Source organism: Stomoxys calcitrans, chromosome 2 (assembly GCF_963082655.1).
Source record: "Stomoxys calcitrans chromosome 2, idStoCalc2.1, whole genome shotgun sequence".
Lineage (NCBI taxonomy): Eukaryota > Metazoa > Arthropoda > Insecta > Diptera > Muscidae > Stomoxys > Stomoxys calcitrans.
The window spans coordinates 175,272,680-175,297,712 of record NC_081553.1 but is presented as its reverse complement, the minus strand read 5'-3'; the positions used below and the strand labels follow the sequence as shown (position 1 = coordinate 175,297,712).

The following is a 25,033-nucleotide window of genomic DNA, read 5'->3' as shown; positions in this document are numbered from 1 at the left end:
TTCTTATCCGATTTTGCTGAAATTTGGGACAGTGAGTTGCGTTAGGCCCTTCGACATCATTCATAAATTAGGCTGTGATCGGTTTAGATTTGAATATAGCTGCCATATAGACCGATCCTCCGATTTAGGGTCTTAGGCCCTTAAAAACCACATTTATTATCCGATTTTGCTGAAACTTGGGAGAGTGAGTTTGATATCCTTCTTCAATTTGGCCTAGATTGGTTCAGATTTAGATATAGCTGCCATATAGACCGATCCTCCGATTTAGGGTTTTAGGTTCATAAAAGCCACATTTATTACCCGATTTTGCTAAATTTTGGGATAGTGTGTTGTGGTAGGACCTTCGACATCCATCGTCAATTTAGCCAAGATTGGTTCAGATTTGGATATAGCTGCCATATAGACTGATCTCTCGGTTTTAGGTTTTGGGGCCATAAAAGGCGCATTTTTTGTCCGATATCGCTGAAATTTGAGACAGTGAGCTGTGTTTGGCTCTTCGACGTCCTCCTTCAGTTTGGCCCAGATCAGACCAGATTTGAATATAGCTGCCATATAGACCTATCTCTCGATTTAAGGTTTTGGGCCCATAAAAAGCGCATTTATTGTCTGATTTCGCCCAAATTTGAGACATTGCGTTATGTTTGGCTCTTCGACATATTTCTGCAACTTGGCCCAAATCGGTCCAGATTTGGATATAGCTGCCATGTAGACCGATATCTCGATTTAAAGTCTTGGCCGCATAAAAGGTGCATTTATAATCCGATTTCACTGAAATTTGACACAGTGACTTATAGTAGGCTCTTCGACATCCGTGTCGTATAGGGTTCAGATCGGTCTATTTTTAGATATAGCTACTTAAAAGACCAATATTTTGTTATACACAATCCCCGAGGTGGTCGGTATCCAAAGTTCGGCCCGGCCGAACTTAACGCCTTTTTACTTGTTCTATACCATTTTCTGTATGATGCCCTATGTTCACGCTGAATATTATACTATTGGTCATATATTTTTCTAATGTATATAAAATATTACAATAACAAATAAAGAAAATATATATGTACATATATACATATACAAGTTCTGCATAAAAATTGTCCTTTGTTATACTTCTATGCAAAACAATTTTGGATAGTTATGGATGAATGGAAAAGTATGGGATTGCAATGTTCCAAACTAATAAAAGGTCAGTTTACAAATGTTGCGACCTCCAGGACAAATCAGACAAAATTTACAATTTTAAAAAAGCTCGCTTACTGCTAAAAATAAAAGTGGGATTGCTACAGTGCGACAGTTTAACTCTGGTATTTGCTTGGCCATTTAAACTACATGTGTCCCCATTTCAAGGAATTGATTCACAAAGCTGCAATATAAAATATGTATTTTTATCGATTTCACTTAATATTTTAAAATTTGTTGGACACTTTACCCAACATGGGATGTATTGATTAAACATTTTGAAATCAGTTGAATAATATAAGGTTCTTATCTTAAAGAAGTGTCTCCCGCAAAATGATCTTTCCATCGGGCTTTTGGTCTTTCCGGTTTGCGTGTAACGCCGTGTTTGCCTTCGAAAAGAATTCTTTGCTGGAGCTTCTTCATCCATTCTTTCTCTCAAATACTCCAAGCACTGACTTATCTGCTTTCACAAATACCCATGCTTCAGAACCTTATAACAGCACGGGTAGTATCAGTGTCTTGTATAGCGTAATCTTCGTCTGTCGAGAGGTGGCCTTGTTTCTAAACTGCTTACTTAGTCCAAAGTAGCATCTGTTTGGCAGTATCATTCTTCGCTTAATCTCAAAACTGGTGTCATTCGTTTCGGTTACTGCGGTGCCGAGGTAGATAAAGTTACTGACTGTCTCAAAGTTGTGGTTCCCAACTTTCTCCATTTTCTTTATCTCCTCGGTTGTGCAAGGCTTTCTGGGATTTTCGAGAGGAGAGTCTCAGTGAAGAGTCAGGTGGCACTGGCTTTCAATCAAATGCTGAGTGCAAATGATACTCGAGATGACAAGGCGAGTTATTGGCGCCTTCAAATAACCAATGGCCAGCAACAGCGTCTGTTCCCTGGTTAGGGGCGGCTGGAGGCGAGCGTCGGATTTTGGAGCAAGCGACTAGCCACAACGAGAGATAAATGTGCAATCCCACAAAACCCATGCGGTTGGAGCGCTTGGCCAGTAACACGCCCCCGGACAACTTTGAGAAACACGGTAAAATACAGGGTGTATATTTATATGGGACTAGCTGGACGGGGCTCACTCCACCTTCTTTCGCTTTCTTATTGTTCTAAGCCCAATACCCGCACGGTCAGAAATTAAGTCATATTTGGGAGTGCTGTTACGGCCTTATAGATATTTCGATCCAATGTGGCGTTTTTGAAAATTGGACACGGGGGAGTCCCCCCCATTATAGTTTGGATGTTAGATCTACTTAATTATCTTGGTGTTGGTGGTGGATTGGAGTAGCCAAACACTTTGCCCCGAAAGTTGATATCAGTTTCATACTCTACTCCCAAAAACCACATTTGAGCTACATATTGCTATAGTTGGTATATACATATGTATGGGGTTAAGGGGAGTTTAGGTGAGACGTCTCTGAAAAACTTGGCCATTACACAGATATCAGATTCAAGCCCCTTTTTGCCATAATCCACATATATGTCCAGTTTGTGAGATATGTAGGGTGGGGCGGCCACCCTCGAACTTAGTCCCGGAAAGCATATTAGCATCGTGCTCTACTTTCAAAGTTCTTTTATTTGAGCCCAAATAGACATTGTTTTAGGGGGAGTTTATGGGGTGAGACTAACCCCAAACACTTGACCTCAAAATTGGATATCAAATTCCTTATTGCCTTAGTAGGCAAACATGCCCAGTTTGAAAGAAGTTTAGGGGGCGGATCCTGAAATAATATCAGCATCGTTCTGAAGCACGTTTTTGTTTGAGACACATAATGTCAACCATTTGGAGGGTGGCGATAAAGATAATCAGGGCTTTGGGTTTCGTTTAGATCCGCACTAATTTATTTTTTTTTTTTTTTTTTTGTATTGGTTATCTACATTCAAAAAAATTACCACTTCTTAAAGATCCCCAGGTCCACAGGAGGACCCATCCCAATTTAAAGGTAAAAAGTTTCCTCTCCTAGCAAAGACCTTTTATTGCTGCCCTATTCTATCCTGATCGGCCTTCCTGATAGTCATTTCGTTTGCAACACCTCGAAATATTGATATTGACTATATATATTTTTGATCGTCTCGACATTCTGAGTCGAATTAGCATTGTCCGTCTATCCGTCTGTCGAAATCATGACCACTTGAAATTTTGCACAGATACCTTATATTAAAGTAGGGAAAAGTTGGGGATTTCAAATAGGTCATATCGGTTCAGAGTTCGATAAAGCTCCCATATAAACCGATCTCCAAATTTGACTTGAGCTGAAATTTTGCACATAGCATTCTGTTGTAAATTCCAACAACTGTACCAAGTACGATCCGAATCGGTATATAACATGATATCGCTCCCATATAAACCGATCTCCTGATTTGATCTTTTGAGCCCTTACATGCCGCGATTTTTATCCGATTTTGCCGAATCTTTGCATATAGTGTTCTGTTGTGATTCTCAACAGCTGTGTCAAGTACGGTCCAAATCGGTCTATAACTAGATATAGCTCCCATATTTTAGCACAATCCATGGTGGTGGCTTCCCAAGACTTGGCCCGGTCGAACTTTGCACACTTTTACTTGTTTTTGTATTGGTTCTCTACATTCAAAATCATATTTCAAAACTACCACTGGTATCCCACATTTTTACACCCACCACCGAAGGATGGGGGTATATTCATTTTGTCATTCCGTTTGCAACACTACGAAATATCCATTTCCGACCCTATAAAGTACATATATTCTTGATCAGCGTAAAAATATAAGACGATCTAGCCATGTCCGTCCTTCTGTCTGTTGACATCACTCTACAGTCTCCAAAAATAGTGATATTGAGCTGAAACTTTGCACAGATACTTTTTCGTCCATAAACTGGTAAAGTTCGAAGATGGTCTATATCGGACTATATCTAGATATAGCCCCCATATAGACCGAAGCACCGATTAAGGATCTTAGGCCCATAAAAGCCACATTTATTATCCGATTTTGCTGAAATTTGGGACAATGGGTTGTGATGGACCCTTCGACACCTTTCTTCAATTTGGCCCAGATCGATCCAGATTTGGATATAGCTGCCATATATACCGACCTCTCGATATAAGATCTTGGGCCCATTAAAGGCGCATTTATTGTCCGATGTCGCCGAAATTTGGGACTACGAGTTAAGTTAGGACCCTCGACGTCTTCCTGGAATATGGCACAGATCGGTCCAGACTTAGATAAAGCTGTCATATAGACCGATCTCTCGATTTAAGACGCAAAAGACGCATTTATTGGCAGATTTTGCCGAAATTTGGGATTTAGGTTCTTCGACATCCCTCTTCAATTTGGCCCAGATCGGTTCAGATTTGGATATAGCTGCCATATAGGCCGATCTCTCGATTTAAAGTCTTGGCCCCATAAAAAGCACATTTATAATCCGATTTCTCTCAAATTTGACACAGTAACTTATGTTACGCATTTCGATATCCGTGTCGGAACGGTCTATATTTGGATATGGCTACCAAAAAGGCCAATATTATACCCTCCACCATAGGATTGGGGTATACTAATTTCGTCAATCTGTTTGTAACTACTCGAAATATTCGTCTGAGACCCCATAAAGAATATATATATTCTTGATCGTCGTGACATTTTATGTCGATGTAGCCATGTCCGTCCGTCCGTCTGCCTGTCGAAAGCACGCTAACCTTCGAAGGAGTAAAGCTAGCCGCTTGAAATTTTGCACAAATACTTCTTATTAGAGTAGGTCGGTTGGGATTGTAAATAGGCCAAATCGGTCAATGTTTTCATATAGCTGCCATGTAAACCGATCTTGGGTCTTGAATTCTTGAGCCTCTAGAGTGCGCAATTTTTATCCGTTTAGAATGAAATTTTGCACGACGTGTTGTGCCAACTATGATATCCAACAACTGTGCAAATCGGTTCATAACTTGATATAGCTGTCATATAAACCGATCTGGTTACTTGACTTCTTGAGCTTCTAGAGGGCGCAATTCCTATCCGATTTGGCTGAAATTTTGCATGACGTGTTTTATTACGATTTTCAATAACTGTACCAAATAAGGTTGAAATCGGTTCATAACCTGATATAGCTGTCATATAAACCGATCTTGAATCTTGACTTCTTGAGTCACTAGAGGGCGCAATTCTTATCCGAATTCAATGAAATTTTGCACGAAGAATTTTGTTATGATATCCACCAACTGTGCCAACTATGATATCCAACAACTGTGCAAATCGGTTCATAACTTGATATAGCTGTCATATAAACCGATCTGGCCCTCTAGAAGCTCAAGAAGTCAAGTAAGACTTCTTGAGCTTCTAGAGGGCGCAATTCCTATCCGATTAGAATGAAATTTTGCATGATGTGTTTTATTATGACTTTCAATAACTGTACCAAATGAGGTTTAAATCTGTTCATAACCTGATATAGCTGCCATATAAACCGATCAGGGATTTTCACTTCTTGAGCCTCTAGAGGGCGCAATTATTATCCGATTGGAATGAAATTTTGTACGACGTATCCTCTCATGACCATCAACATACATGTTTGGTCTGAATCGGTCTTCAGCTTGATACAGCTCCCATATATATATCGATCTCTCTATTTTACTTCTTGGGCCCCCAAAGGGTGCAATTCTTATTCGAATTGGCTGACATTTTACACAGGTCTCCAACATATAATTTAATTGTGGTCCGATTCGGACCATATCTTGATATCGCTCTAATGACAGAGCAAATCTTTTCTTTTAACATTTTTTTGCCTAAGAAGAGATGCTGGGAAATAAACTCGACAAATGCGATCCATGGTGGAGGTTATATTGGGTTGCCCAAAAAGTAATTGCGGATTTTTCATATAGTCGGCGTTGACGAATTTTTTCAACGGCTTGTGACTCTGTAATTGCATTCTTTCTTCTGTCAGTTATCAGCTGTTATTTTTAGCTTGCTTTAGAAAAAAAGTGTAAAAAAAGTATATTTGATTAAAGTTCATTCTAAGTTTTATTAAAAATGCATTTACTTTCGTTTAAAAAATCCGCAATTACTTTTTGGGCAACCAATATTAGATTCGGCCCGGCCGAACTTAGCACGCTTTTACTTGTTTTGTTCTACAAAATTGATCAGTGACTTATACTTATTTGACCTCTCAATATCCATGTCAAATTAGGTCCAAATCGGACCATATTTTGATAAAGCTGCTATGGGAGCATAAATTATGCATTTTTTCACCGAGTTATGACAAAAGGTGGTTTACATATATATCCGAGATGGTGGGTATCCAAAGTTCGACCCGCCCGAACTTAACACCTTTTTACTTATTTGATTAGGGACCATCGATCATAGTTTCTCCACTTGCAACTTTCACCGGTTAAGTTGATAACATATGGTCACACTCAAAAATATTAAAAAATACATCACATTTACAATACATTCGATAAAATGTATTACATCAATTCAATACATATGTATAGTCATTAAAAGGAAAATAAACCGTCAGTGGCATTTTTAAAATGTTTTCCTGTATATGTGTCGAAATCCCGCTGCATAATAACTTACGTAAATGTTTTCCAGTATTAATTAAAAATTGACACTGCAATCAAGGTTTTCCGATCGAATGATGACACCATCAATAACGCCAGTTATTGTAATACCGAGAAAACATAACAAATGACCCATACATACATAATTAAAAATCTCCCTTAAAGATAGCCGGAATAAACATGCAATGTTCAGTTAATGGATGTCTGTTGTTGTCATGCTTGATTGGCAGCAGCAACAGAAACAGACAATTGACGTAATGACTTCCTTTGCTTGGTGATGAAAATGCATTTTATTTTCGGAAAAACAATAACATGACACGGTCATTATGAGTGGCTCATTGGCGACAAGTCATTTGGTATTCACATTTTAAGGCGTTGAAAGCCTTTGCAATAAGCAACAACTTTAATTGTAACAGGTGGACATAAATATTAACAACCTGATTGAATTAACGGATCTACAAAATGGCTTTATTTAATTGCATAAAATGCCAGCTACCAGAGCGGCAAAACGTGCCTCCTGGAAGCTATTCAGCTACGATCGATAGGTCGATAACGTTAATAACGCCGATAGGATGAAAAAGTTTCTCTCATAAGCCCATGTCCAAACTGAAACGTTAGTAGACGACATGGAAGTGAGAGCCCAGGAGAGCAACGGAGGACATGTTGAGGCTTTTGATGAAAAGGCATTTTCCAAATGATAAGACGGGACCCACAGAGACACCGGAATTTTGGGTTAATGAGGTTGATCGAAGGTTTATCATAACGGAATTTATGGTCAAGGTAGCCTTGCGGAGCTTCCAACCATTTAAGTCACCCGGACCTGATGGAATATTTCTGGCGTTACTACAAAAGGAAGCCAACTATCTCGCGTCTCATTTTGCCACTATTGTCACAGCGTGCCTTGGACTTGCATATACTCCGAAAGCCCGGCAAGAGGCAAGGGTGTTGTTTATAACCAAGCTTGACAAAGCAAGTTATACGAAATCAAAGGCTTACAGGCCTTTAAGCCTTATGTCCTTTCTACACAAAACCATGGAACGTATTGTGGACACAGTGATAAAGAATAGGACATCCAACGAACTGCTCAAATACAAACAGCATCCATGTCAAGGGAAGGTCGTTGGAAACTGTCCTGTACGAGGTTGTGTATAAAATAGAAGAATTCTTCGATGATAAGACATACGCATTGGCTGTTTGCATCGACATCGAGGTAGCGTTCGGATCAAGGGAGCGTGCGGACCGACACATTGATCCGATCCTTAGACCAATACCGGATGAACCGGTTCCTTAGAGACTAGATAAACCGTATGCTAAGGAACAGGTGGATAAATTGCGGGTCGCATGAGATGAATATAAGGAAGAAAGTAGCACAGCGTACGCCACAGGGGGGCATTTTATTGCCACTCCTATGGGTGACCACCATAAACAACCTATTACGGTCAGCATCCGGGATTTGAACCCGTCTGCTATGCAGACGATGTTATAATACTTCTAAGGGGCAAGGATCCGAACCAGCTATGCGGAAGGGCCGAAAGGGTTTTGTATATGGCATATGACTGTGCTAGACTCAGGGGTTTCAATGTTAACCCAGAGAAGACTAAAATATGCCTGTTCACGAGGAAGACGAAAGTGAGCTAATTTGACGTACCACGTTTCCTCTACAAAACCATTTCGATATCTGACAAGGTCAAATGCTTAGGAGTGATCTTGGAAAGGATACTTAATTGGAAGTGTCACCTTCAGGAGCGTACTAAGAAGGTTCACAGATGTTGGGCACTATATAGACGGGCCGTAGGCTCAAAATGGGGCCTGAATCCGAGGATAGTCCACTGACTTTACAGAAGAGGCTTAAGACCAATACTTTCTTATGCCTCAGTAGTTTGGTGGACTGCTATGGAGAAAAAGTGAAACATAAGGACCATACAACAAGTTCAGAGAACATGTTGTCTTGGCTTAGGTGGAGCGATGAGGACGACATCCACTAGATTACTGGAGACTATACAAGATATCCGACCCATTGACATACAGATTAAATGTGAGGCAGGCACTGCGGCTATGTGACTTAAGGCGAAGGGAGAATGGATTGAGGATGGGAGTAGCTCATAACATCATGGTATAATCGAGGTGACGATAGGAAACCTGGAAGGAAGGAAAGAGGTTTTCGATCGGATACCTGAGATGAACTTTGAAGTCGAGTGCGACGCACTGCTGCCATCGGCACAGTATTGGATTGACGGAACCCTAGTATTGCCATCTGGAAGATCATGTTACATGGATGGATCAAAGCTTGAGGACAGAGTGGGCCTGGGGGTCTACATTGAGAACCCTGAGACTGTGATCTGTTTAAGACTGCCTGACCATAATAAGGTCCTGCAGGCGGAGATCCGAGCGATCACGGAATGCTTGAAGTGGTGTGGTGCTAACGCCAGGACGTTGAGTGTGAACATCTTTACGGACAGTAAAATGGCCATAAGGGCAATAACAACCAGGAAGGTAAGGTTACGAACAGTCTTGCAGTGTATGAAGTAGATTAATGACTTTTCCAGGTATGGCACAATGTTGATGTTTGGGTGCAGGGCCATAACGGAGTAAGGGGGAATGAAAGGGCAGACGATTTGGCAGTGAAGGCCAGAGAATTGCAGTCGATAAACTTGGTTCATCCAAAGCCTTTCGGGTCGACGCAGTCCGATTAAGGGGTGTGGGCGACAAACGCCGACATGTCGGTAGGATGGCGAAACTGAAATGGGGCGATCTGGATCGTGAGAGGAAGAGGCTATTACTGAAATGAAGTAAGAAGGAGATCAGTATAGCTTTTGGTGTCATAACGGGACACATAGGACTACGAGCTCACTTATGCAAAATAAATGGGGCAAGTGATACATGTGTAGGGCGTATGGGGAAGATGATGAGAAGTCGAAGCATTTCCTCTATCAATGCCCGGGTTTCGCGGTAAGCAGACACCGGTATTTAGTTGGGGACACAATACCAGACATGAACCAACTTAGGGAAGTTGTATGGAAAACAATTAAGGATTTTGTAAGTAGCAAGGTATTCCTTTACTTTTTATACCCACCACCATAGGATAGATATTCATTTAGTTATTCCGTTTGTAACACTTCGAAATATCAATTTCCGACCCTACAAAGTACATATATTTCCGATCGTCGTAAAATTCTAAGACGAATTAACGATGTCTCTATGTCTGCCTGTCCGTCTGTTGTAATCACTCTAGAGCCTTAAAAAATTGAGATATGAAACTGACATTTGGCACAGATACGTCTTTTTGATGCACGCTGGTTAACTTCTTGAACGGGCCAAATCGGACCATAGTTGGATATAGTTGGATATAGTTGCTATATAGACCGATCTGTCGATAAAGGGTCTAATGCCCATAAATGCTTTATTTTTACACCGATTTCGCAGAGATTTGAAGCAGTAAATAGCTTTTAGCCTCCCAACACCTGACCTTTATATGTTTCAGATAGAACTATATTCAGATATAGCAGTCATATAGAACGATCTGCCGATTAAGGGTCTGAATCCAATAAAAGCTTTAGTTTTTATCCGATTTCGCTGAAATTTGTATCGGTGAGTTGTTTTAAGCCACCCGCCATCAGACCCAAATATAGTAAATATCGGATTGTATTTAGATATAGCTGTCGTATAGACCGATATGCCGATTTAGGGTCTGAAACTTATAAAAGGTTTATTCATATAGCCCACATACAGACCGATCATCCGATTTAGAGTTTTAGGCCCATAAAAGCCACATTTTTGGTCTGACTTTGTTTAAATTTTGGGACAGTGAGTTGTGTTAGGCCCTCAAATATCCTCCTTCAATTTGGCAGAGATCGGTCCAGATTGGGATATAGCTGCCTTATAGACCGATCTCTCGATTTAAACTCTTGCGACCATAATAGGCGCATTTATTGTCCGATTTTGCCCAAAATTGGGACAGAGAGTTGCGTTAGCCCCTTCGACAACGTTCTTCAATTTGGCCCAGATCAGTCCAGATTTAGATATAGCTGCCATATAGACCGATTTCTCGATTTAAGGTCTTGCGCCCATAAAAGGAGCATTTATTTTCTGATTTTTCCAAAATTTGGGACAGTGAGTTATGTTAGGACCTTTGACATTCTTCTTCAATTTGGCCCAGATCGGTCTAGATTTGGATATAGCTGCCATATGGACCGATCTCTCGATTTAAGGTCTTGGACCTATAAAAGGTGCGTTTTTGACCGATGTTGCCGTAAATTGCGACAATGAGTTTCGTTAAGCCCCCCAACATACTCCTGCAATATGGCGAATATCTCGATTTAAAGTCTTGGCCCCAAATATAATCTGATTTCACGGAAATTTGACACAGTGTCTTATGTTAGGCTTTGCGACATCCGTGTTAAATATGATTCAGATCGGTTTCTTTTTAGATATAGCTACCAAAAAGACCAATATTTTGTGATACACAATTGAACAATGACTTGTATTTATTAGTATTTGGTCCAAATCGGAACAAATTTCGATATAGCTGGTATAGGGCATAAGGTATGTATTTTTCACCGGATTTTGACGAAAGCTGATTTAAATATATACCCAAGGTGGTCGGTATCCAAAGTTTGGCCCGGCCGAACTAAATGCCTTTTTATTATTACTTTTTAGTTTAAATGCGCACAACAAGCCATTTGCTGGCTTACTAGGTGTATGTCTATAATGGCATAGGGCGGATTAATATCAACACCCTCTTTTCAACTTTACCTGAATCCCGCTGAGCCTCTTTTCTCAATACTCACACACTTCCTTCATTTTTATATTTATAATCAATCTACAACAGCTTGCATTGAAAACCATTGTTATCAAAAAATAATTTATTACCACTTTAAACACTAACAAAACTTATGATTGTACTGTGTGTATTCACAACTCATCCAGTCCTTCTACTAAATAGTATTTGGCTTTTATGTGAATGTTGTCTTCTTGGGTAACACGAGAGACAATAACCCTGCAACTTTATCAAGAAAGAGAGAAAAATTACTTAAATTTAGTATTAATTCCATTTAATTTTTTTTGCAACTTACATATCAGCACCGTACCCACCATGGCAAATGGAGGTATACAACCGATTTCCAACAAAAGTGGAAACATTAAATTACCCGATAAAGCACCAAGGCGTCCAAACATCATCACCAATGATACAGTCATGGTTCTAAAAACAATTTCATTTTGTGCATTACGTTTTCTTAAGTTTAATTAAAATGAAAATCTTACCTTAGGGTAGTAGGAAATAATCCCACAACCATTCCCAAGAGTGAAGATGTTGACACACCACACAATGTAATGAACATAGAGGATATGATCAAAGTATTAAGGCCACTGCTTGACCAATAAAGACCAAAGCCTAAGCATCCTGAGATGAAAAGTCCACTAGCTGGCATGAAAATATACAGAAAAGTTTTTCAGCTGTGCTATTCTTGTTTTTCAGCATATTCATATTTACTTAACAAAAGTTTGCTACCCACAGCACGAATTATGAAACCAGCAAAACAATATCCCACAATGCCAGCAATGGATACAATGATATTGTTCATATACATATCAACAGAAATGTTTTTGTTCTGAAAAAGAGAGAATGCCAATTATTAAATCTTTAGAAAAATGTGATTTAATTTGTAGAGTACTGTTGTTTATGCAAAATCGAAATTTTTACATTCAATATTTTCCACCGTAGGATAGGGGGTATATTCATTTAGTCATTCCGTTTGCAACACATCAAAATATCAATTTCCGACCCTATATGTATATATATATCGGATCGTCGTAAAATTCTAAGACGATTTAACGATGCCCATGTGTCTGTCCGTCCCTCTGTTGTAATCACTCTACAGTCTTCAAAAATTGCGATATTGAGCTGAAATTTGGTACAGATTCTTCTTTTTGATATAAAAAAGTGAATAGCTTAAGACTTCCCGACATCTGACCTAAATATGGTTCAGATTGAACTATATTTATACTAGCTGAACCGGGCCCGCTCCACTGCGCCTTTTTATACCCACCACCGAAGGATGGGGGTATATTAATTTTGCCATTCCGATGGCAACACATCGAAATATCCATTTCCGACCCTATAAAGTATATATATTCTTGATCAGCGTAAAAATCTAAGACTATCTAGCCATGTCCGACCGTCTGTCTATTGAAATCACGCTACAGTCTTTAAAAAAAATGATATTGAGCTGAAATTTTGCACAGATTCTTTTTTTGTCCTTAAGCAGATTAAGTTCGCAGATAGGCTATATCGCATTATATCTTGATATAGCCCCCATATAGACCGATCCGCCGATTTAGGCCCTTAGGCCCATTAAAGCCACATTTATTATCCGATTCTGCTGAAATTTGGGACAGTAGCTCAGATCGGTTCAGATTTGGACATAGCCGATTTAGGACCTTAGGCCCATAAAAGACGCATTTGTTATCCGATTTTGTTGATATTTGGGACAGTGAGATTCAGATTTGGACATAGCTGCCATATAGACCGATCTCTTGATTTAAGGTTTTGGGCTTATAAAAGGCGCATTTATTGTCCGATATCACCGAAATTTGGTACAGTGAGTTAAGTCCCGCTACACACTTTGTGGTCTCTCGATTTAGGGTTGTGGGACCATAAAAGGGTTGTGTTAGGCCTTTCGACATCCTTCTTCAATTTAGCCCAGATCGGTACAGATTTGAATATAGCTGCCATATAGACCGATTTCTCAATTTAAGGCTTTGGGTCCATAAAAAGCGCATTTATTGTCCGTTGTCGCCGAAATTTGGGGCAGTGAGTTAGGTTAAGCCCCTCGACATTCTTCTTCAATTTGGCTCAGATCGGTCTAGATTTGGATATAGCTGCCATATAGACCAATCTCTCGATTTTAGGTTTTGGGGCCATAAAAGGCCCATTTTTTTGTCTGATTTAGTCGAAATTTGGGACAGTGAGTTGTGTTAGGTTCTTCGATATTTTTCTGAAACTTGCCCCAAGTCGGTCCAGATTTGGATATAGCTGCCATATAGAATAATATCTCGATTTAAAGTCTTGGCCCATAAAAGGTGCATTTATAATCCGATTTCACTAAAATTTGACACAGTGACTTATGATTGGCTTTTCGACATCCGTGTCGTATATGGGTCAGATCGCTTTATTTTTAGATATAGCTACTTAAAAGCCCAATATTTTGATATACACAATTGAACAATGACTTGTACTTTTAAGTTTTTGGTCCATATCGGAACTTATTTCGATAAAACTGCAAAAGGTATGCAGCTTTATCGGACTTTGACGAAAGATGGTTTACATATGCCCGAGGTGGTGGGTATTCAAAGTTCGGTCCGGCCAAACTTAACGCCTTTTTACTTGTTAAGCGAACTGCACAAAATGTGGCATGAATTGTTTTGTTTCTGATCTTAACCAATGTGCAGGATTTCGTCAAAATCGGTTCAGATTTGGATACAGTATTCATATATATGTATCGCTTATTTTCACTTAAATGGCCTTAGTAACTACAATTTTCAACCAATCTGCACAAAATTTCGAATTTTTATACACTACACCACCACTGTGGTACAGGGAATTATTGATTTGTGCATTCCTTTGCAGCGCCAAGAATGCGACGAGGTAGAACCATTGATAAGTATACCGATCGGCTTAGAATAATTTCCTGATTCGATTAAGCTATGTCCATCTGTCCGTCAGTCTGTCTGTGCATGTATTCTTGTAATCAAGGGATAGGTCACATTTGTTGTCCGATTTTCACAAAATGTTGCATAAGACAAACGCTATAGATTTTGAAAAAACACGGTTCAGATTTAAATATAGCTCCCATATATATCTTTCGTACGATGTGCCTTTTTAAAGCTGTAAAAACCATAATTTTGGTCCGATCCTTACAAAATTTGACACAACGTGTTTTTTGACGTCCCAAAATGTGTGCAAAATTTCATAAAAATCGGTTCAGATTAAGATATAGCTTCCTTATATATCTTTCTTCCGATATGCCCTTTTGTAGCTGTAGGACCCACAATTTCCGTCCAGTCTTTACCAAATTTCGCATGAGATGTTTTGTGTGACGTATTAATACATGCGCAAAATTTCATCTAAATCGGTTCAGATTGAGATATAGCTCCCATATATAACTTTCATCCGATATGACCTATTAAGGCTGAAGAAGGCACAAATTTGGCACGAAGTCTTTTTGCGACGTCCCAATATGTGTGAAAAATTTCATCAGAATCGGATTAGATTTATATATAGCTCCCATATATATACCTCTCATCCGGTATGCCCTTTCATCCGATATGCCCGATTTGACTTCTTGAGTGCCTGGAAGCCTCAAATTTTGGCTAAAATTTTGCATGTAGTGTTCTGATATTACTTCCAACGACTATACCAAGTACGGTCTGAATAGATCTATAACCTGATATAGCTCCCATATAAACCGATCACCCGATTTGACTTCTTGAGCCTTTGCAAGCCGCAGTTTATGTCCGATTTGGTCAAAATTTTGTGTGATGTGTGGTGTTATGTTATGACTTCCAACGACTGTTCCAAGTATGATATAAATCGGGCTATAACTTGATATAGCTACCATGTAAACCGGGCTCTCGATCAGCTTTGTTCGGTTCCTAGCAGTATGTAGAATAAAATAAAATTATGCCCTTCAACTAAATTAATTTTGTACAAATTTATAGCAGAATCCATGGTGGTGGGTTCCCAAGATTCGGCCCAGCCGAACTTAGCACGCTTTTACTTGTTTTCTTGTTATAGCGGAGATTTTAGATTTACCAATAACAGTCTGGTGCTAAAAGCAATACCAGATTGGAATTAAAACCAATACTAGTTCGGTAATAAGACTAGTACCAAACAGTACTAATTATTATACCCACCACTGAAGGATGGGGATATATTCATTTTGTCATTCCGTTTGCAACACATCGAAATATCTATTTCCGACCCTATAAAGTATATATATTCTTGATCAGCGTAAAAATCTAAGACGATCTAGCCATGTCCGTCCGTCTGTCTGTTGAAATCATGTTACAGTCTTTAAAAATGGAGATATCGAGCTGAAACTTTGCACAGATTCTTTCTATAAGCAAGTTAAGTTCGAAGATGGGCTATATCGGACTATATCTTGACATAACCCCCATATAGATCGATCTGCCGATTTAGGGCCTTAGGCCCATAAAAGCCACATTTAATATCCAATTTTGTTGAAGTTTGGGACAGTGAGTTTACCACTTCAATTTGACCATATGGGTCCAGATTTAGATATAGCTGCCATATAGACCGACCTTCGATTTAAGGTCATGGGCCAATAAAGGGCGCATTTATTGCTCGATTTTGCCCAATTCGGGACAGTGGGTTGTGGGTTTTTGCAATTTTGCCCAGATCGGACCAGATTTGGAGCTGCCATATAGACCGATCTCTCGATTTATAATTTTGGGTCCATAAAAGGTGCATGTATTTTCTGGTGTCGCCGAAATTTGGGAAGTTAGTTAAGTTAGATCCCTTGACATCTTTCTGTAATATGGCATAGATCGGTCAAGATTTGGATATAGCAGCCACATAGACCGATTTCTCTATTTAAGGTTTTAGACCCATAAAAGGCGCATCTATTATCCGATTTCACCGAAATTGGGTACAGTGAGTTGCGTTATATGGATATAGATATAGCTACAATATAAACCGATCTCTCAATTTAAGGTATTGGGCCCACAAAAGGCGCATTTATTGTCCGATGTCGCCGAAATTTGGGACAGTGAGTGAAGCTAATTCCCTAGACATCCTTCTGTAATATGGCACAGATCGATCAAGATTTCGATATAACTGCCACATAGACCGATCTCTCGATTTGAGATTTTGGGTCCATGAAAGGCGCACTTATTCTCTAATGTCGCCAAAATTTGGGACAGTGAGTTGTGTTAGGCCCTTTGATAGCTCTCTTCAATTTTGCCCAGATTGGTTCAGATTTGGATATAGCTGCCATATAGACCCATCTCTCGATATAACCTTTGTGCCTATAAAAGGCGCATTTATTGCCCGATTCGATTTTGCCGAAATTTGGGACAGTGAGTTGCGTTAGGCTCTTCAACAACATTCTGAAATTTGGCTCAGATCGTTTCAGATTTGGATATAGCTACCATATTGACCGATCTCTCGATTTAAAGTCTTGGCCCAATAAAAAACACATTTACTGTCCGATTTCGCTGAAATTTGAAACAGTGACTTATGTTAGACTTTTCGACCACCCGTGTCGTATATGGTTCAGATCGGTCTATATTTGTATATGGCTACCAAAAAGACCAATATTTTGTTCTACAAAATTGACCAATGACATGTACTTATTATACCTCTCAATATCCGTGTCGAATTTGGTCCAAATCGGACCATATTTCGATATAGCAGCTATGGGGCATGAATTTTGAATCTATCTCCGGATTATGACGAAAGGTGGTTTACAAATATACCCGTTCGGCCGGCCGAACTTAACGCACTTACACCTTCCTTAAGCTAGCTTAGCTATTTTAGATCGCCTGAGTCCACGAACAATATTTGTTTTAATCACATTATTAAATTTTAAATTCCACTTCTTAGAAATTTTCTTAGATAAAATTTAGCATCAATGCTTAGAAACTTTGCAAACATAAGTTGCAATACCCCAGTTGCAATACCCCCGTAAAGTTCCATACCTAACCGCAAGTTTAATAGTAAAAATGGTACATGAATTATAACTTACAGCTGTGCATTCACCATCATAATTGGCCACAATTGTTGCTGTTTTATTGACACTGTAGTCCAAAATGGCACATAGATTTGATGATTGATTGGTCGAGTTGGCGTATTCATGTTCAAACTCGGCGATTGAAGCAAATAATTGAGGTAACCACAAACGTATGGTATTGTAACTGAAAAGAAGAAATCATATCAAATGGAAATCCGCCAATCGGCCACCTTATTTGTGCCCAACAAACCAAACGAAATCTGTCAATTGGGCAAAATGGGGAATGGCTTTCAAAGTGGTCTTAATCATACCCCAATAAAATGGAAAATTGCATAAGGTACACATGAAGCGCTCTTGTGAGAAGTGGTTTGCGAAACATTGGTTTGGTTTGTTGCCAGCCGTCGTGGAAACTCTGCCTGAGTGTACCGTGTTGGCATGTTACAATGGAGTCCTGTTTTCCATTATCAGCAGATTTGGGGACAATTGTAGGTACTTCGCGATTTGGAACTTCTTCAACTAAACTGTGGATCTATGTGTTTTCACAATGTTAAATTTCCTTACTCAATACTCCAAAATTGCTGTTATGTTTTCACTTACCGGATAAAATGATTTTGGCTTCCTGTTGTTTAAAGCATATATAAATTGAAACGATTTTAAAGCTTCTTGATTTCGTCCTTGAGACATAAGAAATTTAGGGCTTTCAGGCAAAAACACCAATATCAGACCGCTCAGTAGACTAGGCAAGGCGCAATAAAATAAAAATATTTGCCAAGTGTGTACTAAGTGGGTGAAATAAAATTATTAACCAAAAGTTTCTTAATCGACTAAATGACTTTAAACTCACCATTCAAACTTTGCACCTCAAACTCCCAATCCTGAGGCAAAATCAACCATGCCATTACCGGTAAAAGCAAAGTACCAAACGAAGTGATTAAACCCAAAACCATTAGTACTCTGGGCCTGTGAACATTTCCATGCAATTCTGTCAAATAGGTGATCAACACAGCACTTGGTCCAGTCACTCTATAAATGGTTTAATATTAGTATCGTATTTCTATATCTGTAAAAAAATTTTAATTTTTACTTACATCAAGCCTCCAAAGAATTTAAACGTCACCAACATGGCGAAATTCTGACTTAGTGAGCTGCAAAAGACACACAAAGCATCGGCCAATAAACCCCAAGCCAAAATCTTCTTCCTTCCTTGTGTGTCAGCCAAATAACCCCAGACAATGGCCGATGATATCATACCAGCAAAGGTCACTGCATTTAACACTCCTTTATTGAAAAGTGACAATTTAAGATCACACTCTGCTATGGGCAAGATGTAAGCCATAGTTGTGGTGGAAAAGACAATGGCCAATTTTGCTGGAATCGCAGCCAATAACAGCAAGAGATTGCAGAGCCCAAAACCGGCTGCATTAAGAGCCTTTTCAAAATCGGCAGGTTCATTGATATCTGCAAAAAAGAAGAAAAAACAAGTAAAAGCGTGCTAAGTTAGGCCGGGCCGAATGTTGGGAACCCACCACCATGGATTCTGCTAAAAATTTTTACAAAATAAATAAATTTACTTGAAGGGCATACTTTTACTCAACATACCAAACTTTTGTCCAACCAAAAAAAAAATTAAAGCTCCTAGGAACCGAACAAGAATGATCGAGAGACCGCTTTACATGGGAGATATATCAGGTTATAGACTGATTCGGACCGTATTTGGCAGAGTTATTGGAAGTCAACAAAACACTACATGCTCAATTTCATCCAAATCGAACATAAATAAGGGCCCGAGAAGTCAAATCGGGAGATCGGTTTAAATGGGAGCTATATCAGGTTATAGACCGATTCGGACTGTATTTGGCATAGTTACAGAAAGTCATAACAAAACACTACATGCTAAATTTCAGCCAAATCGGACATAAATTCCGGCTTGTATGGGCTCAGGAAGGTGAATCTGGAGATCGGTATATGTGGAAGCTATATCAGGTTATAGACGTACTTGGCACAGTTGTTTAAAGTCTTAACAGAACACCGCATGCAAAATTTCAGACAAATCGAACTTCCAGGGGCTCAAAGAGTCAAATCGGGAGATCGGCTAGCTTCACGAGTTCGACCGCTATCGTGATTTCGACTGAAGGACCGACGGACGGACATGGCTAGATTGACTCATGGCTAGATTGACTTGGAGACGATCAAGAATATATATTCTTTATGGGGTCTAAAACGAATATCGAGGTGTTACAAACGGAATGATTAGACTAGTACACCCCCATCCTATGGGGGCAATACCGTCCCATTAAATCTTATATACCCTCCACAATTGATAGCATTTGTCAAGTTCTTTGCACGAATTCTCTTAATAGACAGAAACCAAAAAAGATGTCAAGCAATACAAGGAAAACAATTGTTTCCTCAAGAAGTCAAATCAAGTTATAGGTTTATATATTCAAATTCAGACCATGCTTGACATGAATGTTGGAGATAGGTTAGGTTTAAGTGGCAGTCTGCCATCAGACTCACTTAGACGTTTTCGTCCATTGTGATACCACAGGAACAACAAAAGAAAGAAAATGCCTTCTAGTTCCTACCGCTGAACCATCCATTTCACTTTAAAAACCTCAATAACTTGCGAATGTTCACATCCGCTTCTCAAACAAATGAGAACCTAATGTGGAAATCCTTCTGACTGCTAGTGCGGGACACTTCTTCAATGTCCTCACAGCTTCTGCAAAAGTCGTTGCTGGCAACCATCAGTCTGTCAGCATGTTTTCCGATTAGACAGTGACCTGTCATCACGGACACAATGACTGAGGCGTCTTTCCTAGCCAATGATAGCAAAGCAGTAGACCTCTTTAAGTCGAGATGAGGCCACCATCTACCATTCGTTGTCCTTCGGTTCTGGTCTGAAAACTTAGCTTACATGTCGCTAGAGGCATACCCACAGATTCAAGTGTCCCTGGAATACTTGAATACTTGGTAGTTCCTAGTCTCGCAAGCTCACCCGCTTTACAATTCCCTAGGATATCTCTGTGGCCCGGCACCCAGAACTGGTGAATTTTGAACTGTTCAGCCATCTCGTTGAGAGATCTGCGACAGTCGAGGGCGGTTTTTGTGTTCAGAAATACGATCTCCAGGGATTTATTGGCTGTCTGGCTGTCTGAGAAGATATTTATGCCAATCGACGTAATAACGTTATATTGGGTTGCCCCAATAATAATTTCGGATTTTTCATATAGTCGGCGTTGACAAATTTTTTCACAGCTTGTGACTCTGTAATTGCATTCTTTCTTCTGTCAGTTATCAGCTGTTACTTTTAGCTTGCTTTAGAAAAAAAGTGTAAAAAAAGTATATTTGATTAAAGTTCATTCTATCCGCAATTACTTTTTGGGCAACCCAATATCTTAACCATTCCACCACTTTCTTAACTGCAAAGATTTCTGCTTGATACACACTGCAGTGGTCGGGTAACCTCTTCGACATGACCAGTTCTAGATCTTTAGAGTAGACCCCAAAGCCCACCTGGTCGTTTAGTTTGGAACCATCCGTATAGAAGTCTTTGTAAATACTGTTACCAGGGATATCGTTGTTCCAATCGGTTCTATCGGAAATAGTGGTACAGTAATTTTTATCAAAAAGCGGATATTGTATTAAGGATAACACAGTGTCCGTAGACGCTACATGACCAATGAGAAAGCTCCCTAAACTTCACGGCAGTGGTAGCCGCAATTTGGGTAGCCACAATGTCCAGAGGCATAAGATGTAGCATTAAATTCAGTGCATCAGATGGTGTCGTCCTCAGTACGGCTGTGATGCACAAACAAGCCATCCTTTGGATCCGGTTAAGTATTGAGCAATAGGTGGATTTTTAAAGCGCCGTCCACCAGACCACAATACCATATAGCATAATAGGTCCGACAACTGCAGTAAATACCAAATGTATGACACGCGGTCTAAATCCCCAACTTTTGCCAATGGCTCTCTTGCAGGTGTATAGGGCAAGAGTGGCCTTTCTTGTCCTTTCCAAAATGTTGGATTTGAAGTTCAATTTTCTGTCCAGCAAAACACCCAGGTATTTTGCGTTGGAGATAATAGTAGAAGTTATTGTGCAAAATTTCAGAACAGTTATTTAAGGATTGCGCTCTCTTAGAGCCCAAGAAGTACAATTGGGAGATCAGATTATATGGGAGCTATAACACCTCACATCAAGTTGTGGATCCTCAGGTTTTTTTTCACGTAACCAACAAGCAGGGGATGTTCCCTATATATGCAGCGCATTGCGTTGGCAATTGGGGAACTTAAGGATTGGAGGGGGGAAAAGGGTGTAGTGTTTATTGATATTTGTCTTAAATTTCTGAACGTCAATGTCGGTGGGAAGGATATTAGCCGGAAGTGGAATCCATATATGAATGGTTCGGGCGAAAAATTAATTTTCTCAGTAATGCATGGCTCGGTCGATTGGCCAATCAATTGCAAACCGGTATGAATTCCTGACAAGTCTTGTATTCCTGGTGAACATCCTAACATCAGTAAATCCCTGGAACACACGCCATGAAAGTAACGATAGAGCAGTACAACGCTACCCACACTCCGACGATTTTGGAGCTTCTGCCCATATATGAGTGTTAAACTCCATCCTCGGCTTGATATAAGTAGTATAGATTTTGGGAAGATCAGAACAGATGAAATACTTCCTGCACCGCTTAAGAACGCTGAAACACTTGAATGCTACTCTCGACACTTTGAATACGTGTTTTGACCAACGGACATTACGTTGTATCTTCATGCCCAGAACATCGAGAGCATCTGACTGCTCAATGTGTATACCGCCGATAGATATCGATGATTGTAGTGGGTCAGTGAATCGCTTGTGAGACAAGATACAGCATTCCGTCTTCTGTGCGTTAAAGTCTACTCTGTTTATTCTGCCTCGCTCAGAAATGGCCAACAAATCCTGAGAGAGCGTCTCATTCATAATGCGCCTCTTATCCCCAATTTCTTGAGGACTGGGCCTATGGTCTAATGAATATGAATGACATAGACTACTGTCATCGGTAGACTGGATTCTAAGTCTGACCCAATAGATCGTCAATGAAAATAAGAAAAAGAGAAAGGACAGAGCCTTGTGGTATACATGCGGTCAATGTATACTCATCTGATGAGAACCCATCTACAGTGCGATTTCTGAGAAAGCTCGATATAAATCGAAGTTATTTCCGACACCAAAAGCGACAAGCTTTGATAAAAGTACACCGTGCCAGACCCTATCAAATGCCTTGGAGATATCCAGAGTCACGACCTTACTCTCACCAAACTGGTGGATAGAGCGACTCCAACGTTCCGATATAAATGCCATTACGTCTCCCGTAGAGCGAATTCTGCGGAACCCATACTGTCTATCGCTAAGAAGGCCACTGGACTGTAAGTATCTCGCAAGATGATGGTTAACCATACACTTCATAACGTTGGGGAGCTCGGAGCATATAGCAATTGCCCGGTAATTCGCAGGGTTGTTGGCATAGCCAAACGTTAACAACCTTCCGACTCGACCGAAAAACTCCAGCACGGTAAGAAAGGTTAAAAAGGTTGCGTAGTGGACGAACAAGCGTCGAAGAACACTACAAGTTCACTTATGCAAAAAAGGGTGCGGCATATGATAAAATGTGTAGGGTATGTGAGGAAGATGAGGTGAGATGGCCCTCAAGATCAGAAAATGCTGGCGACTTGTACCGTTTGGTTTTTTTTTTTTTTTTTTGAGCGGGAACAACCCCCCGGCACCAGGGTGAACTTTTTTATATCACTCTATTTCTAGAAACCTTTTATTGTCTCGATCAGCCAACATTTGGTTTTGTATAATCATAAAGTTGAAAACAAAATTTTACTTAAAACGAGACATTAAGTTTATGAAAATTTTGGTTTATTGGTCTATTTTTGGAACCATTTGTCAAAATTTCTCTGAGTACCCCCGGCCTATGCTACCTTAATATGGGATCCTATCACACACACTACCACTTTACCGGATTCACTCATAATCATTCATCGCCAAGAGCTGCTTTTTGTAAATCTGCATTGTAAGAACAACTAACACACTTTCCAAGCATAATATGTTCCGAGATATTCTTACCATTACATTTATCACTATTCGTGCGGCTGTTTATTTCACTATTTATCATATTTTGCAGAAATATACTTTGAGATTTATAAATAAGCAAAATTAAACCACAAAAATTTTAATTTTTCAGCACTACTTGGAATATTCAGAATTAGTAGGTCGTCGTTCTGCATGAATCGTTTTGCATAATAAGCTTGACTTGTAACAATCTTTGTGCTTCATTTAATTAATATTTTATGTTCGTAATTGAAATGCTGACATGTGAATGCTTTGATATGACTACACGAATGTCTTATCTTTTCAGTAGTCTTGCATCCGTACGTACGGAGAGACATACATGTATATGTACCAAACAAATGAAACAGATTAGTTTGGTTTAATGAATTTTTTGGCCGACACAAAGAAATGTCTACTTGTTTTATCAATCAGTTGAGAACACAATGTATTCAATGCCAAGTTCAATGAAACTTTATTTCATCCCAAGCACAACATCCATACATAACTTCACCGACACGCACGTATGAAGGTCTAACACAACACACCTTTTAAAATTTCTACACAATTTGACAAAAATCGTTTTTCGATATAGCCGAGGTACTTAAATCTTTGGAGATTCCAAATGTGCCATGTGACTCTCAGGTAAGTTGGGTTCCCAAATTCGGCTCGGCCAATCGGTAAACCCTACAAAAAATGGTGTCTGGTATAGAAATAATTTTCATAAAATCGCAAATTCCTTTCCTATAGCTCTATTAAATGCAATATGTGTTGAAGGGTGAATAAACTTCGACCTAATCCAAATTATGGTCTAAATCGGTGACTATTTGCAAAGCAAATAGAAAGTTGTGAATTTCACAATTTCATTCTAACCTTTGCATACAATTTTTGTCACCGTGCTCATTTATCTAATCTTGTGAGTATATAATCAATTGCAGCATCATCATTTGTCATCATCGTCTTTCTGGATTTAAAAGTGTTATCTGTATTAACACAATCTCTAAGTTGGCCAAAACACAACAACACACACTAACATTCAGTTCATCTACCTATGTTAAAAGAATATTACTTTCATATCGCTCTCGCTCTCTCTCTCTCTCTCTCTCTCTCTCCCTTTGAGAAATGAAGACATAACTATGTATTTATAATATTGGGTTGCCCAAAAAGTAATTGCGGATTTTTCATATAGTCGGCGTTGACAAATTTTTTCACAGCTTGTGACTCTGTAATTGCATTCTTTCTTCTGTCAGTTATCAGCTGTTACTTTTAGCTTGCTTTCGAAAAAAAGTGTAAAAAAGTATATTTGATTAAAGTTCATTCTAAGTTTTATTGAAAATGCATTTACTTTCTTTTAAAAAATCCGCAATTACTTTTTGGGCAACCCAATATATAAGTATCACTAGTACTAGTAAGGTGAGCCATTTGATACGAACGAAAACAAGTAAAAAGGTGTTAAGTGCGGCAGGGCCGACTTTTATATACCCCT

General features: G+C 39.4%; 1 protein-coding gene across 1 annotated transcript; it reads right to left on the bottom strand.

Annotated features, from left to right (window-relative positions):
* Nucleotides 1-11,611: 11,611 nt before the first annotated feature.
* LOC106093921 (synaptic vesicle glycoprotein 2C) lies at nt 11,612-23,813 on the bottom strand. The gene is made up of 10 exons (XM_059363166.1): nt 23,566-23,813; nt 18,536-18,905; nt 18,292-18,470; nt 18,045-18,226; nt 17,759-17,976; nt 17,463-17,631; nt 12,188-12,305; nt 11,959-12,118; nt 11,769-11,896; nt 11,612-11,698 (listed from the first exon to the last, which is right to left on the bottom strand). Exons 1-10 carry the CDS (start codon nt 23,612-23,614, stop codon nt 11,649-11,651), a joined length of 1,623 nt encoding a protein of 540 aa, XP_059219149.1. The 5' UTR covers nt 23,615-23,813; the 3' UTR covers nt 11,612-11,648.
* Between the last annotated feature and the right edge of the window lie 1,220 nt (nt 23,814-25,033).

What these genes read in the sequence shown, in the direction of transcription:
- LOC106093921 (XM_059363166.1), bottom strand. Translation starts at nt 23,614, where the DNA reads ATGATAAATAGTGAAATAAACAGCCGCACGAATAGTGATAAATGTAAT. An exon ending in TTATTTCCTACTACCCTAAG is followed by an intron (nt 11,897 to 11,958) that starts GTAAGATTTTCA and finishes AATTGTTTTTAG; the next exon opens with AACCATGACTGTATCATTGG. An exon ending in GGTGGGTACGGTGCTGATAT is followed by an intron (nt 11,699 to 11,768) that starts GTAAGTTGCAAA and finishes TTCTTGATAAAG; the next exon opens with TTGCAGGGTTATTGTCTCTC.